This window comes from Macaca fascicularis, chromosome 15 (assembly GCF_037993035.2).
Source record: "Macaca fascicularis isolate 582-1 chromosome 15, T2T-MFA8v1.1".
Classification (NCBI taxonomy): domain Eukaryota; kingdom Metazoa; phylum Chordata; class Mammalia; order Primates; family Cercopithecidae; genus Macaca; species Macaca fascicularis.
The window spans coordinates 77,581,410-77,595,113 of record NC_088389.1 but is presented as its reverse complement, the minus strand read 5'-3'; the positions used below and the strand labels follow the sequence as shown (position 1 = coordinate 77,595,113).

Here is a 13,704-nt window from a genome sequence, read left to right as displayed (position 1 = left end):
TCTAAGCAGTTTTAGTCCTTTAAATTTACTCTTATCACCATTCTGTCTTTTCCTTCTAGTATTTGGCCATTCCAAATCTGTTTCTATTGTGGCTGTTTCCTCCCTTTAAAGTTGAAGGTTTCAGAGGAAATTTTCAGTCTCTTTTGTCATTCTGTAAACTCTTCTCACATGACCACTGCTGTTCCTGGAATTTCAGGTCATGGCATTGCTTGAAAATTGCAGACTGAAATATCAAATTGCCAGTGAACGTTTGCACTTATGTGTCTACCAGTCAACTGTAGAAGACATCTGCTGCTTTTGTTTTTGTTTCCTCATATGCCTTACTTCAGCTTCTGCTGAAAAAAAAAATACCGTTTTTCGGTCTTCTTATATCATTTATCTAACAGATTTAATTGCAATTGTTGTTTTTAGGTTTTTTTCCCTACACAAAGAAAGATGACAGACAGCAAGAAGTGTAAGTGTATCTTCATCTCTATAACCTGAAGTCAACATACAAGCTGGCTTATAGAATGTAAATTTGTACTGTACTTATACCTTGAGTATAATAACAATGAGTCAATGAATTGAACCATACATTTTTTAAATTAATTTATTATTATTATACTTTAAGTTGTAGGGTACATGTGCATAATGTGCAGGTTTGTTACATATGTGTACTTGTGCCATGTTGGTGTGCTGCACCCATCAACTCATCATTTACATCAGGTATAACTCCCAATGCAATCCCTCCCCCCTCCCCCCTCCCCATGATAGGCCCCTGTGTGTGATGTTCCCCTTCCTGAGTCCAAGTGATCTTATTGTTCAGTTCCCACCTATGAGTGAGAACATGCGGTGTTTGGTTTTCTGTTCTTGTGATAGTTTGCTAAGAATGATGGTTTCCAGCTGCATCCATGTCCCTACAAAGGACACAAACTCATCCTTTTTGATGGCTGCATAGTATTCCATGGTGTATATGTGCCACATTTTCTTAATCCAATCTGTCACTGATGGACAACTGATCTTTGACAAACCTGAGAGAAACAAGAAATGGGGAAAGGATTCCCTATTTAATAAATGGTGCTGGGAAAATTGGCTAGCCATAAGTAGAAAGCTGAAACTGGATCCTTTCCTTACTCCTTATACGAAAATTAATTCAAGATGGATTAGAGACTTAAATGTTAGACCTAATACCATAAAAATCCTAGAGGAAAACCTAGGTAGTACCATTCAGGACATAGGCATGGGCAAAGACTTCATGTCTAAAACACCAAAAGCAACAGCAGCAAAAGCCAAAATTGACAAATGGGATCTCATTAAACTAAAGAGCTTCTGCACAGCAAAAGAAACTACCATCAGAGTGAACAGGCAACCTACAGAATGGGAGAAAATTTTTGCAATCTACTCATCTGACAAAGGGCTAATATCCAGAACCTACAAAGAACTCAAACAAATTTACAAGAAAAAAACAACCCCATCAAAAAGTGGGCAAAGGATATGAACAGACATTTCTCAAAAGAAGACATTCATACAGCCAACAGACACATGAAAAAATGCTCATCATCACTGGCCATCAGAGAAATGCAAATCAAAACCACAATGAGATACCATCTCACACCAGTTAGAATGGCGATCATTAAAAAGTCAGGAAACAACAGGTGCTGGAGAGGATGTGGAGAAATAGGAACACTTTTACACTGTTGGTGGGATTGTAAACTAGTTCAACCATTATGGAAAACAGTATGGCGATTCCTCAAGGATCTAGAACTAGATGTACCATATGACCCAGCCATCCCATTACTGGGTATATACCCAAAGGATTATAAATTATGCTGCTATAAAGACACATGCACACGTATGTTTATTGCAGCACTATTCACAATAGCAAAGACTTGGAATCAACCCAAATGAACCATACATTTTTAAATCACGTTGGAGAATCAACTTGGTGTTTCTCCTTAGAGAATAAACAAATCCAAGAAGTTTTCTATAGTAAATATTTAATAAACTAAACAAAATAATACATTGACTAAACATAAAAATATATTTTATGTTTTCAACAATATAAAGGTATACATTTTATGTCTTTATATGGGCAAAAAATTAAATATTATAAATAGTCAAATAAATATTCATTTAATAAATAGATAAATAGATCCATCAGCTTAGTCATCTGTAACGGACTAATTCCTGTGCAACCGAACACGATGTTGCTTAATTTACACACTTGAAAATATTTGACACATTTGATTCAACTCATGGTATGGTTATAGCAGAAACAAGAGTCTTTAGAATGGCAGATCTTGAAAGTGTGAGCTGGTGTAGTCGTCAATGGGAGTCGTTTCTGTTTTGGATCAGGTCTTATTCCTTCCTCCTTAATCTTTCTTGCAAGTTTCTTGATGAAGAGAAGGATCTCATGATTTCCGCTCTGACAACCTCCCATGCACAAGGGCTATACTTCTTCTCTGTCAGGTAGAGAGTGATTCTTTGGAAGTATTTTCTCACAGCCAGGATGGAGTCCTCATTCATCAGGGGAGTCTCTCCCACCCACGCCTCCTGCATCACACAGGCTTCCAGGTCATTCAGCTGCTGGTAAAGTTCAGTGTAGAGTTTGTCTAGAAGCATTTCATCCCAAGCAGCAGATGAGTCCTTTGTGCTGAAGAGGTTGTAGGTCTGCTGGATCACCTCATGGAGGACAGAGATAGCTTGAGCCTTCTGGAACTGGTTGCCATCAAACTCCTCCTGGGGAAATCTGAAGTCGTGTCTGTCCTTCAGACAGGAGAAAAGAGAGATTCTTCTCATTTGTACCAGGAGCATCATGGTCCTCCTGTGACCCAGGCTGTGGGTCTGAGGCAGATCACAGCCCAGAGAGCAACTTGACTTGCAGCTGAGCACCACCAGGGCCATCAGTAAAGCAAAAGGCAAGGCCATGGTAGATGTTGCAGATGCTGTTGGACTTGTTGAGATGGGTGACTGAACCTTCAGCTCTAGGTTCTCTGAAGACCTTGCTTTATGTGTAGGTCTTAAATAGGGAACATACTAGTTTCCATTTTCAGAATTTACTTTCTACTTCTGATTTTGCTTTCCTTTATGTACTCTCTAAATGGGTATAGAGTAGTTTTTCAACCAGTTTTGTGTGTGTGTGTGTGTATGTGTGAGTGTGTGTGTATGTGTGTGTGTGTGTGTGTGTGGTCATCATTGACACTCCCTTCTCTTGCCTGCCTCCAGTGTCTTTTAAGAATTTTTCTTCTTAATTGAAATTAAATTTTTATTACATTTTATTAAATTTTAAATGTTATGAAATTTTAATAACAAATATACTGTATATATCCTTATGTACTGTATGTATATCTACTTTGTATAGTAAAAGAAAAAGGATAAAGTTTACTCTTACTATTTCTTGATCCGTTAGGAATGGTAAAATAATGTAACTAAAAGTTAAATTTTAAAAAATTTGACATTTAACTTAACTCTGAGCAGCAACTTTTAATTCGCTCTATTTACTTATATAAATTGCCTCAAACAAATTTGTGAATTAAGAATGTAGTAATATACATAATAATACCAACATGATGACATATGTTCATAAATTTCTTTTTTTTTTTTTTTTTTTTGAGACAGAGTCTTGCTCTGTTGCCCAGGCTGGAGTGCAGTGGCCAGATCTCACTTCACTGCAAGCTCTGCCTCCTGGGTTCACACCATTCTTCTGCCTCAGCCTCCCAAGTAGCTGGGACTACAGGTGCCTGCCACCTCGCCCGGCTAGTTTTTTTTTTGTATTTTTTAGTAGAGACGGAGTTTCACCGTGTTAGCCAGGATGGTCTCGATCTCCTGACCTCGTGATCCACCCATCTCAGCCTCCCAAAGTGCTGGGATTACAGGCTTGAGCCACCGTACCCGGCCATGTTCATAAATTTCTTAAAGGTAAAAAATGAAATTATTTTCTTAAGTTTTATTTTTCGTATACCTAACTTGTAATTTTGCTTCAAAAAATAAACTAATTTTTAATTTCACTAGCTGCTACATATTCATCCAGAGATTGTCAACGTTTTCTTCTTTTCAGCATTTGACATTAACTGTTGATGTGTTGAAAATATTTAGTAGAATTAAATAATAACGTATACATTATTTGTATTTAATTCTCAAAGTCTACCTAATACTCAGAATCCCTGAAGCTCAAACATAAGCATCATCTGGAAGAAAGGCAATCACAGCAAATGATGGAAAGAAAGTCCTCCAGTAAGCCATCTATTCACCATAGATTTATAACACTGATTGTGCATGTATTTTGTCTGTTTCTACTGAATTCAATGTCAGTATGTCTTGTGTGATACACAAGAAAATTCAGTAAGGAAAATGAACACTAGAGAATAACATTACGTAAGAATTGAGCTTTGGAGAACCACAAACTATTGTAATATCTGAGAGTTGTTCACACCCCGAAGAATTAATTTCTACAACCTTAGGGGCAATGCCATCTCCAGTGGAAATACACAACTTGAATATACCATCAATTTCATTTTGTTTTCTATTTTTGCATTAAAGTTCAAATTCCTCAACATATATTTATAGTTTCTTTTTTTTTTTTGCCAGTTATATATCAATTAGTTTATTATAGGCTTCATAGAAAACAATCATCTGTGCCAAAGTGTTTTCATTAATCTAAGCTTACTTTAAAGCATAAATCTAGAAAACATACTTCTGATAGTGAATTTTAGTAAATAGGAAGATATATCTTTTTTTTTTCTTTTATACTTTAAGTTCTAGGGTACATGTGGATAACGTGCAGGTTTGTTACATATGTATACCTGTGCCATGTTGGCGTGCTGCACCCATCAACTCATCAGCACCCATCAACTCGTCATTTACATCAGGTATAACTCCCAATGCAATCCCTCCCCCCTGCCCCCTCCCCGTGATAGGCCCCGGTGTGTGATGTTCCCCTTCCCGAGTCCAAGTGATCTCATGTTCAGTTCCCACCTATGAGTGAGAACATGCGGTGTTTGGTTTTCTGTTCTTGCGATAGTTTGCTGAGAATGATGGTTTCCAGCTGCATCCATGTCCCTACAAAGGACACAAACTCATCTTTTTTTATGGCTGCATAGTATTCCATGGTGTATATGTGCCACATTTTCTTAATCCAGTCTGTCACTGATGGACATTTGGGTTGATTCCAAGTCTTTGCTATTGTGAATAGTGCCGCTATAAACATACATGTGCATGTGTCTTCATAGGAGCATGATTTATAATCCTTTGGGTATATACCCAGTAATGGGATGGCTAGGTCATATGGTACTTCTAGTTCTAGATCCTTGAGGAATCGCCATACTGTTTTCCATAATGGTTGAACTAGTTTACAATCCCACCAACAGTGTAAAAGTGTTCCTATTTCTCCACATCCTCTGCAGCATCTGTTGTTTCCTGACTTTTTAATGATTGCCATTCTAACTGGTGTGAGATGGTATCTCATTGTGGTTTTGATTTGCATTTCTCTGATGGCCAGTGATGATGAGCATTTTTTCATGTGTCTGCACACATCTACAGCCATCTGATCTTTGACAAACCTGAGAAAAACAAGAAATGGGGAAAGGATTCCCTATTTAATAAATGGTGCTGGGAAAATTGGCTAGCCATAAGTAGAAAGCTGAAACTGGATCCTTTCCTTATTCCTTATACGAAAATTAATTCAAGATGGATTAGAGACTTAAATGTTAGACCTAATACCATAAAATTCCTAGAAGAAAACCTAGGTAATACCATTCAGGACATAGGCATGGGCAAGGACTTCATGTCTAAAACACCAAAAGCAACGGCAACAAAAGCCAAAATTGACAAATGGGATCTAATTACACTAAAGAGCTTCTGCACAGCAAAAGAAACTACCATCAGAGTGAACAGGCAACCTACAGAATGGGAGAAAATTTTTGCAATCTACTCATCTGACAAAGGGCTAATATCCAGAACCTACAAAGAACTCAAACAAATTTACAAGAAAAAAACAAACAACCCCATCGAAAAGTGGGCAAAGGATATGAACAGACAGTTCTCAAAAGAAGACATTCATACAGCCAACAGACACATGAAAAAATGTTTATAGTTTCTAAACCAAGTCAATTCTATTAAACAAAAAGAAACCATCTTTGTCCTAAATTCATAACTGGATAAATATTATCATGTTAAGCATTAACTTACAACTCCAATCCTAAGCGCTGGGATTTTTTTTTTTCATAGCAAGTTAAGTTGCCTCATTCCTCTAGATTCCCTTTCTTAAAATGGTAAGTATGGGATCATCTTTGGCAAATCATCTCTTTAGTAACTGGACTCTGTCCTATTAACTGCCTTATCTCAGTACCAGGCCTACTGTACTTATTCAAGAAATAATTTTTGCTGAAGCAATTTATCAGACTTTCTCTTTATACTAAAAGGCATTCATGGATGACCAAGCTATTTTGTTTCATCATGGCTGTATTTGTTAGGATTATAATAGACAATGGCTAATATTTCTACTCTACTCTTACTAAGTGTCAATAATGATTTTAGAATGTATTGCCAAACCCACTGGATATCTAATTCCTTTAAGGTATATATTGCACTGGGAATTCAAATGCAAGAGAAACATAATTTTCAGCCTTTGCATAGCACTATATTAAACTATATTATGACCTCATCTTTAAATTGCCCTCTACATTTTATAATAGAAATTAACCAGCCTGGTGTCACAATATCGAGCCAAATGTCCAAACTCAAACTCTCCCTGATTCACACAGCTTACAGCAATCAGACAACAAATCACACTACATTTTGTGGGTAGTATCCCTGTAATCCCCAAGTCATCAATCTTCTACCTTTCCTGCCATTGTTAAGTAAGGCCAACTTCCCAGAATGTGTGTGTGAACTATAAATTGTTGGGACTTCATTGTTCCATCACCCAGAAATCTAGGCTTTAAATCATTTGATGATATTTAGATGACAACAGTATAAAATCAACATGTCTATATGAGGATAGAGATCAGATAGGATCAGTTTTTTAAAATAAACCAAATGCATTTTAGTATTTATTATTTTTAACAATTTACTTAAACTATTTATGTCATTAATTAACTTAAACTCTTTTTATCATTAAAATGCTCAGAGTTCTGAAATGGGTACAGGAGTTTCCACAGTAAATGAACTTTCTTTCTAAAAATGTATTTTGCAAAAATTAATAACTTTTATACAATAATCCAGTCAACACATTTTAATTGGATTTTAGAGTTTAACCTTATCATCATAGCTTTTGAATGCAGGATAATCCTGCTTAAGCTGTTATTCTTAGTCTATTCAACACTGGAAAAGGAACCTTTTTTTTTTTTTTTTTAAAGATGGATTCTTGCTGTGTCTCCCAGGCTGGAGTGCAGTGGCAAGAGCTCAGCTTACAGCAACGTCTGCCTCCTGAGTTCAAGCAATTATCGTGACTCAGCCTCTCAAGTAGCTAATACAGGCGCTTGCTACCACACCTGGCTAATTTTGGTAGAGATAGGGTTTCGCCATGTTGGCCAGGCTGTTCTCAAACTCCTGAACTCAAGTGCGGTGCCTGCCTTGGCCTCCCAAAGTGCTGGGATTACAGGCTTGAGCCACCATGCCCTGCTGGAACATTTTTGTTTGTTTCCCTGGATTGTGTTGGGTACTTAATGTATATTCCCTTTTATTGTGATATTTTGCTATGCAAATTTGTTTTGCTACTCCTGGATTTTCATCTTCATTTTATGTCAGTAAAAGTATGTAAATATGACAAAAAGAACTGAAATGTACAATGTTTCTATATAGTCCTCACAACACCAGATGTCTTTCTATCTCATTTCACTTTCCTAGAAAGTAAAAGTGGTCTGATTTCACATACAAATGCACAGAGAAAAAAATAAAACATATGGATGTCTAAATGAGAAAAATTTAAGAAGGAACACAATAGAAATTAGAAAACAATAAATGAAACTAAAAAAACAAAATATACCAAAACTTATGCAATGAAGTGAAAGCAGTGCTAAGTGAGAAATTTCCAGCCATAAAAACTTATAAAGAAGAAGAGAGTTCAAATCAACAACTGATATAGTTTAATTCTGTGTCCCCACCCAAATCTCATCTTGTAGCTCCCATAGTTCCCACAAGTTGTGGGAGGGACCTGGTGGGAGATAATCAAATTATGGGGGCTGGTCTTGCCCATGCTGTTCTCGTGATAGTGAATGGGTCTCCCAAGATCTGATAGTTTTAAATGAGTCTCACAAGATCTGATCTGATAGATGAATGGGTCTCACAAGATTTGATAGTTTTAAATGGTCCTCACAAGATGTGATCTGATAGTGATCGAGTCTCATGGGATCTGATAGTTTTAAAAATGGGAGTTTCTCTGCACAATCTCTCTCTTTGCCTGCTGCCATTCGTGTAAGATGTGACTTGCTTTTCCTTGCCTTCCACCATGATTGTGAGGCTTCCCCAGCCATTTGGAACTGAAAGTCCAATAAACCTCTTTCTTTTGTAAATTTCCCAGTCTCGGGTATGTCTTTATCAGCAGCATGAAAACAGACTAATACAACAACCTTATTGTGCACCTTAAGTAACTAAGAAAAGAAGTGCAAATAAATAAATAAACCCCTAATCTAGCAGAAGGAAGGGAATAATAAAGCTGGAGCAAAGATAAATAAAACAGAGAATAGACGAGCAATTATAAAAAAAAAAATCAGTAAAACTGAGGGTTAGTTTGTTGAAAAGTTCAGCAAAATCAACAAACTCTTACTAGATTACTTTTTAAAAAAGAGAATACTCATATCACAAAATCAGGAATATAAGAGGGGACACTACAGCTGACGCCACAGGAAAAAAAGATCACAAAACTATGAACAATTATACTTCAGCAAATTGTATAACCTAGAAAAAATGGTTGAATTCCTAGAAATGTACAACTTACCAAGACTGAATCATAAAGAAATAAAAATTTGCAATAGACCTATAAGGAGATTGAATAAATAATTTAAAACCCCTGAAAAAAGACAAGCCCTGGGCCAGATGGCTTCACTAGAAAATTCTACCAAAAATTCAAAAAATTAACAGGATCTTTCTCAAACTATTCCATAAGATTGAAGAGGAGGGAACACTTCCAAACTAATTTTATGAATCTTGCATTAACCTGACATAAAATTCAGTGAAGGACATGATATGAAAACTACTACAAACCAATATCTCTGATGAATATTGATGCAAAAACCCTCAGCATAATACTTGCAAATCAAATTTAACAGCACATTAAAACGATTATAGAACATGGCTACATGCAATTTATTCCTGGAATGTAAGAATGGTTCAACACATAGAAATAAATCAATGTAGTAAACTACATGAACAGAATGAAGGGAGGAAAAACCATGATCACCTCAGTTGATGCTGAAAAACCATTTGATAAAATTCAATATCCTTTCATGATTAAAAAAGACACATAACAAACTAGGACTAGAAGGAAATTACCTCAACATGATATGGCCTATTATATGAAAATTCTATAGTAAACATCATACTCAACTGTGAAAAACTACATGTTTTTCTTCTAAGTTCAGGAAAAAGGCAAGAATGTGCTCTTACAACTAATATTTCAAATCCTAGCCAGAGTATTTAGGCAACAAAAAGAAATAACAAGCATCCAAATTGTAAAGGAAAAAGTGAAATTATCTCTGTTGGCAGATGACATACTCTTATATGTAGAAAAACCTAAAGATTACACACACACACACACACACACACACACACACACACACACAGAGAGAGAACTTATAAATGAATTGAGCAAAGTTGCAGTATACAAAATCAATAAAAATCAGCAGCATTTCTATATACTAACAGTGGATAATTTTAATAGGAAATTAAGAAAATGCTCTCATTTACAATAGCATCAAAAAACATAAAATATTTAGGAATAAACTTAACCCAGGATGTGAAAGACATGTACACTGGAAACTACCAAATACTGCTGAAAAAATTAAAGATGACTAAAATAAGTGGAAAGACATTTACTTGTATCCATCATGGGTTGGAAGACTTAATATTGTTAAAATCTTCATACCCTCCAAAGTGATATACAGATTCAATGCAATCTCTATCAAAATCACAGAGGCATTTTTAACAGACATAGAAAAATATATATCCTAAACGTCATGGTCTCTGGATTGCCAAAACAATCTTGAGAAAGAAGAACAAAGCAAGAGGCCTCATGTTTCCTAATTTTGAAACATATTATGACGCTACAATAATTAAGGCAGCATGGCACTTGAATAAAAACAGACATATAGACTAATGGAATGGAATGGGAGCCCAGAAGTAAACTCTAACCTGCATGGTCAAATAATCTTTGACAAGTGTGCCAAGACTACACAATGGAAAAAATCCCTTTGACAAATGGTTTGGGAAAACTGAATATTCACATGCAAAAGAATGAAATTGGATCTCTTACACTACACTGTAAGCAAAAATGAACTCAAAATGGATAATGATCCAAATATAAGATATAAAACTGTAAAATCAATTGAGGAAACTTACATGGCAAGTTTCATGACAATGGATTTGGCAATGAATTCTTGGATATGACACCAGAAGCACAGGTGAATAAAGTAAAAATAGATTAACTGGACCACATTAAAATGTAAAATTTCTATGCATCAAAGAACATAATTAACAGATTTAAAAGGCCACCTATGGAATGCAGGAAAATATTTGCAAATAGTAGATCTGATAAAGGGTTAATTTCCAAACCATATAAGTAACTCCTTCAACTCAACAATTAATAAGTTTAATTTAAAGAATGGGCAAATAACTTGAATAGGCATTTCTCCAAAAAATACACGTAAAGAGCCAACATGAACATTACTATGATCTGAATGTTTGTGGCCCTCCAAAATTCATATATTAGAATCTTAACTCCTAAGGTGATGGTATTAAGAGATGGGAACTTCTGGGATATGATTAAGTCATCACGGTGGATCCCTCTGTGGCTGAATGGGATTAGTGCTCTTATAAAAGAGAACCCAGAGAGCTAGCTTTCCTTCCACCATATGATAACATAAGCAGGTGCTATCTATTAAAACAGGAAAGGGGCCCTTGCCAGACATCAAATTTGCTGGTACACTGATCTTGGACTTCCCAGCTTCCTTCCAGGAATGTGAGAAATAAATTTCTGTTGTTTATAAGCCATCCAGTTTTTGGCATTTTGTCATAGCATCTCCAATGGACTAAGACACAGGTGAAAAGGTTCTCAACATAACCAACCATTAGGGAAATGCAAATTAAAACAACAAGAAGATATCACTCACACCTATCAGGATGTTTATTGTAAAAAAAGATGTTGGCAAGGATGAGGAAAAATGGAAACCCTTGTGCAGTGTTGGTGCGATTATAAAGCGGTACAGCTCAGCACTATGGGAAGCAGTATTATGGTTCCTCAGAAAGTCAAAAATAGAAGTACCATATAATTCAGCAATTACACTTCTGGGTATATATAAAAAATAATTAGAAGCAGGATTTTGAAGATATATTTATACACTATGTTTATAGCAGCATTACTCACAGTAGCCAAAAGGTAAAAGCAGCCCAAGTGTTCATTGATGGATGAATGAATGGTTAAAAAAAATATGGGATATACATATAATGGAATATTGTTCAGCCTTATGTATATTCCATTATGCTTACAATGGATTAGTATTCGGCCTTATACAATGGAATATTGTTCTGCCTTGTTATATTATTCAGCAAAATGTGGCATATCCATGCAATGAAGTATTATTCAGCTTCATTCTAACACATGCTACAGCATGAAGGGACCTTGAGGACTTTATGCCAAATGAAATAAGCCAGTCACAAAAAGACAAATACAGTCTTCCCTCAGTATCTGCAAGGAGATTGGTTGCAGGACCTCCTTCAGATACCAAAATCCACGATGCTCAAGTTCACTATATAAATTGGCATAGTATTCACATATAACCTATGAATATCCTCCTGTATACTTTAAATAATCTCTGGATTATTAATAATATCTAATAAAATAAAATGCTATGCAAATAGATATTATACAGTATTTTTATTTGTATTGTTTTTCTTGTATTGTTATTTTTATGGTTTATTCAATATTTTTGACCTGAGGTTGGTCGAATGTATGGATGCTGATCCATGGATATGGAGGGCCTACTGTACTGTATGATTCCACATATGTGAGATATCTAGAATAGAACAATTCATATAAACAAAAGGTAGGATGGTGGTTGCCAGGGGCTCACAGAAGGGAGAAAAAAATGGGGAGTTATTGTTTAATGGGTACAGAGTTTCAGTTTTGCAAGATAGAAAAGTCCCAGAAGTTAGTTGCACAACAAAATGAACATACTACTGAACTGTATGCTTAAAAACAGTTAAAATGGTAAATTTTATATTACGTATATTTTACCATAATTTAAAAAGTATGTACAAAGGGAAACATCCCTTTGGAAAAAGAGTGAGATTAAGGGATGAAGAAAAGACGAAGCAAAATAGTAGAAGGGATGTAGATTGGAGGTAGCAAGCAATTCTGTGCTTGAAAAACGTAATCATTTCTGGCTCAGGAGGTATTTTCAGCTTTATTGAATCCAGCCTTCACAGAGAGTCGAAGGAGACACACAAAGCACTCACAAATGTTTATACACAAGAATGACCAATTTCTGAGAGTACAATTTTTTTTTTCTGGATAATGGTATGTTAACTGCACAAAATTCTCCCCTAGTAAATAAATATTTTCAAAATATGAATAATTTTTTCATCATGTTTGTAATAAAAGTCAGGAACAGATTATTTCAAAGAATATGTCTCCCCACTTAATAGAGTTAGACAATTAGGATAATGTTAATGAGAAGGATAAAATAGGTAAATTGCAGACGGTGTTTATTGTCAGTCAGCCTTGTTCTTAGCAGTTACAAGTCAATCCTCACTTTATCCAGTGAGGAATATGCTCATTTTTCACATTTATTGAACATCTACTATGAGCCCAGCTTCATTATGTCACTGGAAATATCAGTGACTGAAGCAGATAGTGAGAAATTCTATTATTATCCCCATTTACAGAAGAAAAAAATGGAAACACAGAAAGCTATTGAATTGTGGAGCCACTGTTGGATCCCAGAAAGTCTGACCCTGAGTCCAGAGCTTTTATGTGCTTTCTGGGAATGTTTCTGACCATAAGAACCTAAATTCTAGACTGATCAACATTTTCCCAGTAAAGTCCTGTTCAAGTAATGACAGGGTCTTTATCTTCACTCCCATTTCTCCTTCTGGTGTGAGAAAATCACTTTTCTTTACTTCTCTTTGTAGCATTTAACACATTTGAAATAATATAAATATTAGTCCTGTTTTTATGTCTCTTTCCCTCTTAGACTGAGAGAAACTGTGTTTGCCTTATTCACCTGTATTTCTTTAAGGAAATGTCACAGTTTGCCATTTATTCAGTTCACACATATAATAGGAATGGAATGAATGAGTTGATACATTTTTTCGTATTTTCTTCAATTTGGTTTACAAAAATAGAATGTAGATTTTATTTTTAGAATAGAAACATTTACAGAGTTTTCTTTGATAATAATTTAATAAAACAAAATACAAAGTTAATGACATGAAAAAGTGAATGTTTGTAAATTTTAATACAATGTAAAGATGAACATGTAAATTTTATAAATATCACAAAAATAAGGCATG

The 13,704-nt window shown here is 35.3% G+C and overlaps 1 protein-coding gene across 1 annotated transcript; it reads right to left on the bottom strand.

Moving 5' to 3' along the window:
* Positions 1 to 2,254: 2,254 nt before the first annotated feature.
* Positions 2,255 to 2,960, bottom strand: LOC102143043 (interferon alpha-6). Its single transcript, XM_005581623.4, has one exon. It carries the CDS (start codon positions 2,905 to 2,907, stop codon positions 2,338 to 2,340), a length of 570 nt encoding a protein of 189 aa, XP_005581680.3. The 5' UTR covers positions 2,908 to 2,960; the 3' UTR covers positions 2,255 to 2,337.
* Positions 2,961 to 13,704: the final 10,744 nt, after the last annotated feature.

Coding starts and splice junctions, on each gene's coding strand:
- LOC102143043 (XM_005581623.4), bottom strand. CDS start 2,907: ATGGCCTTGCCTTTTGCTTTACTGATGGCCCTGGTGGTGCTCAGCTGC.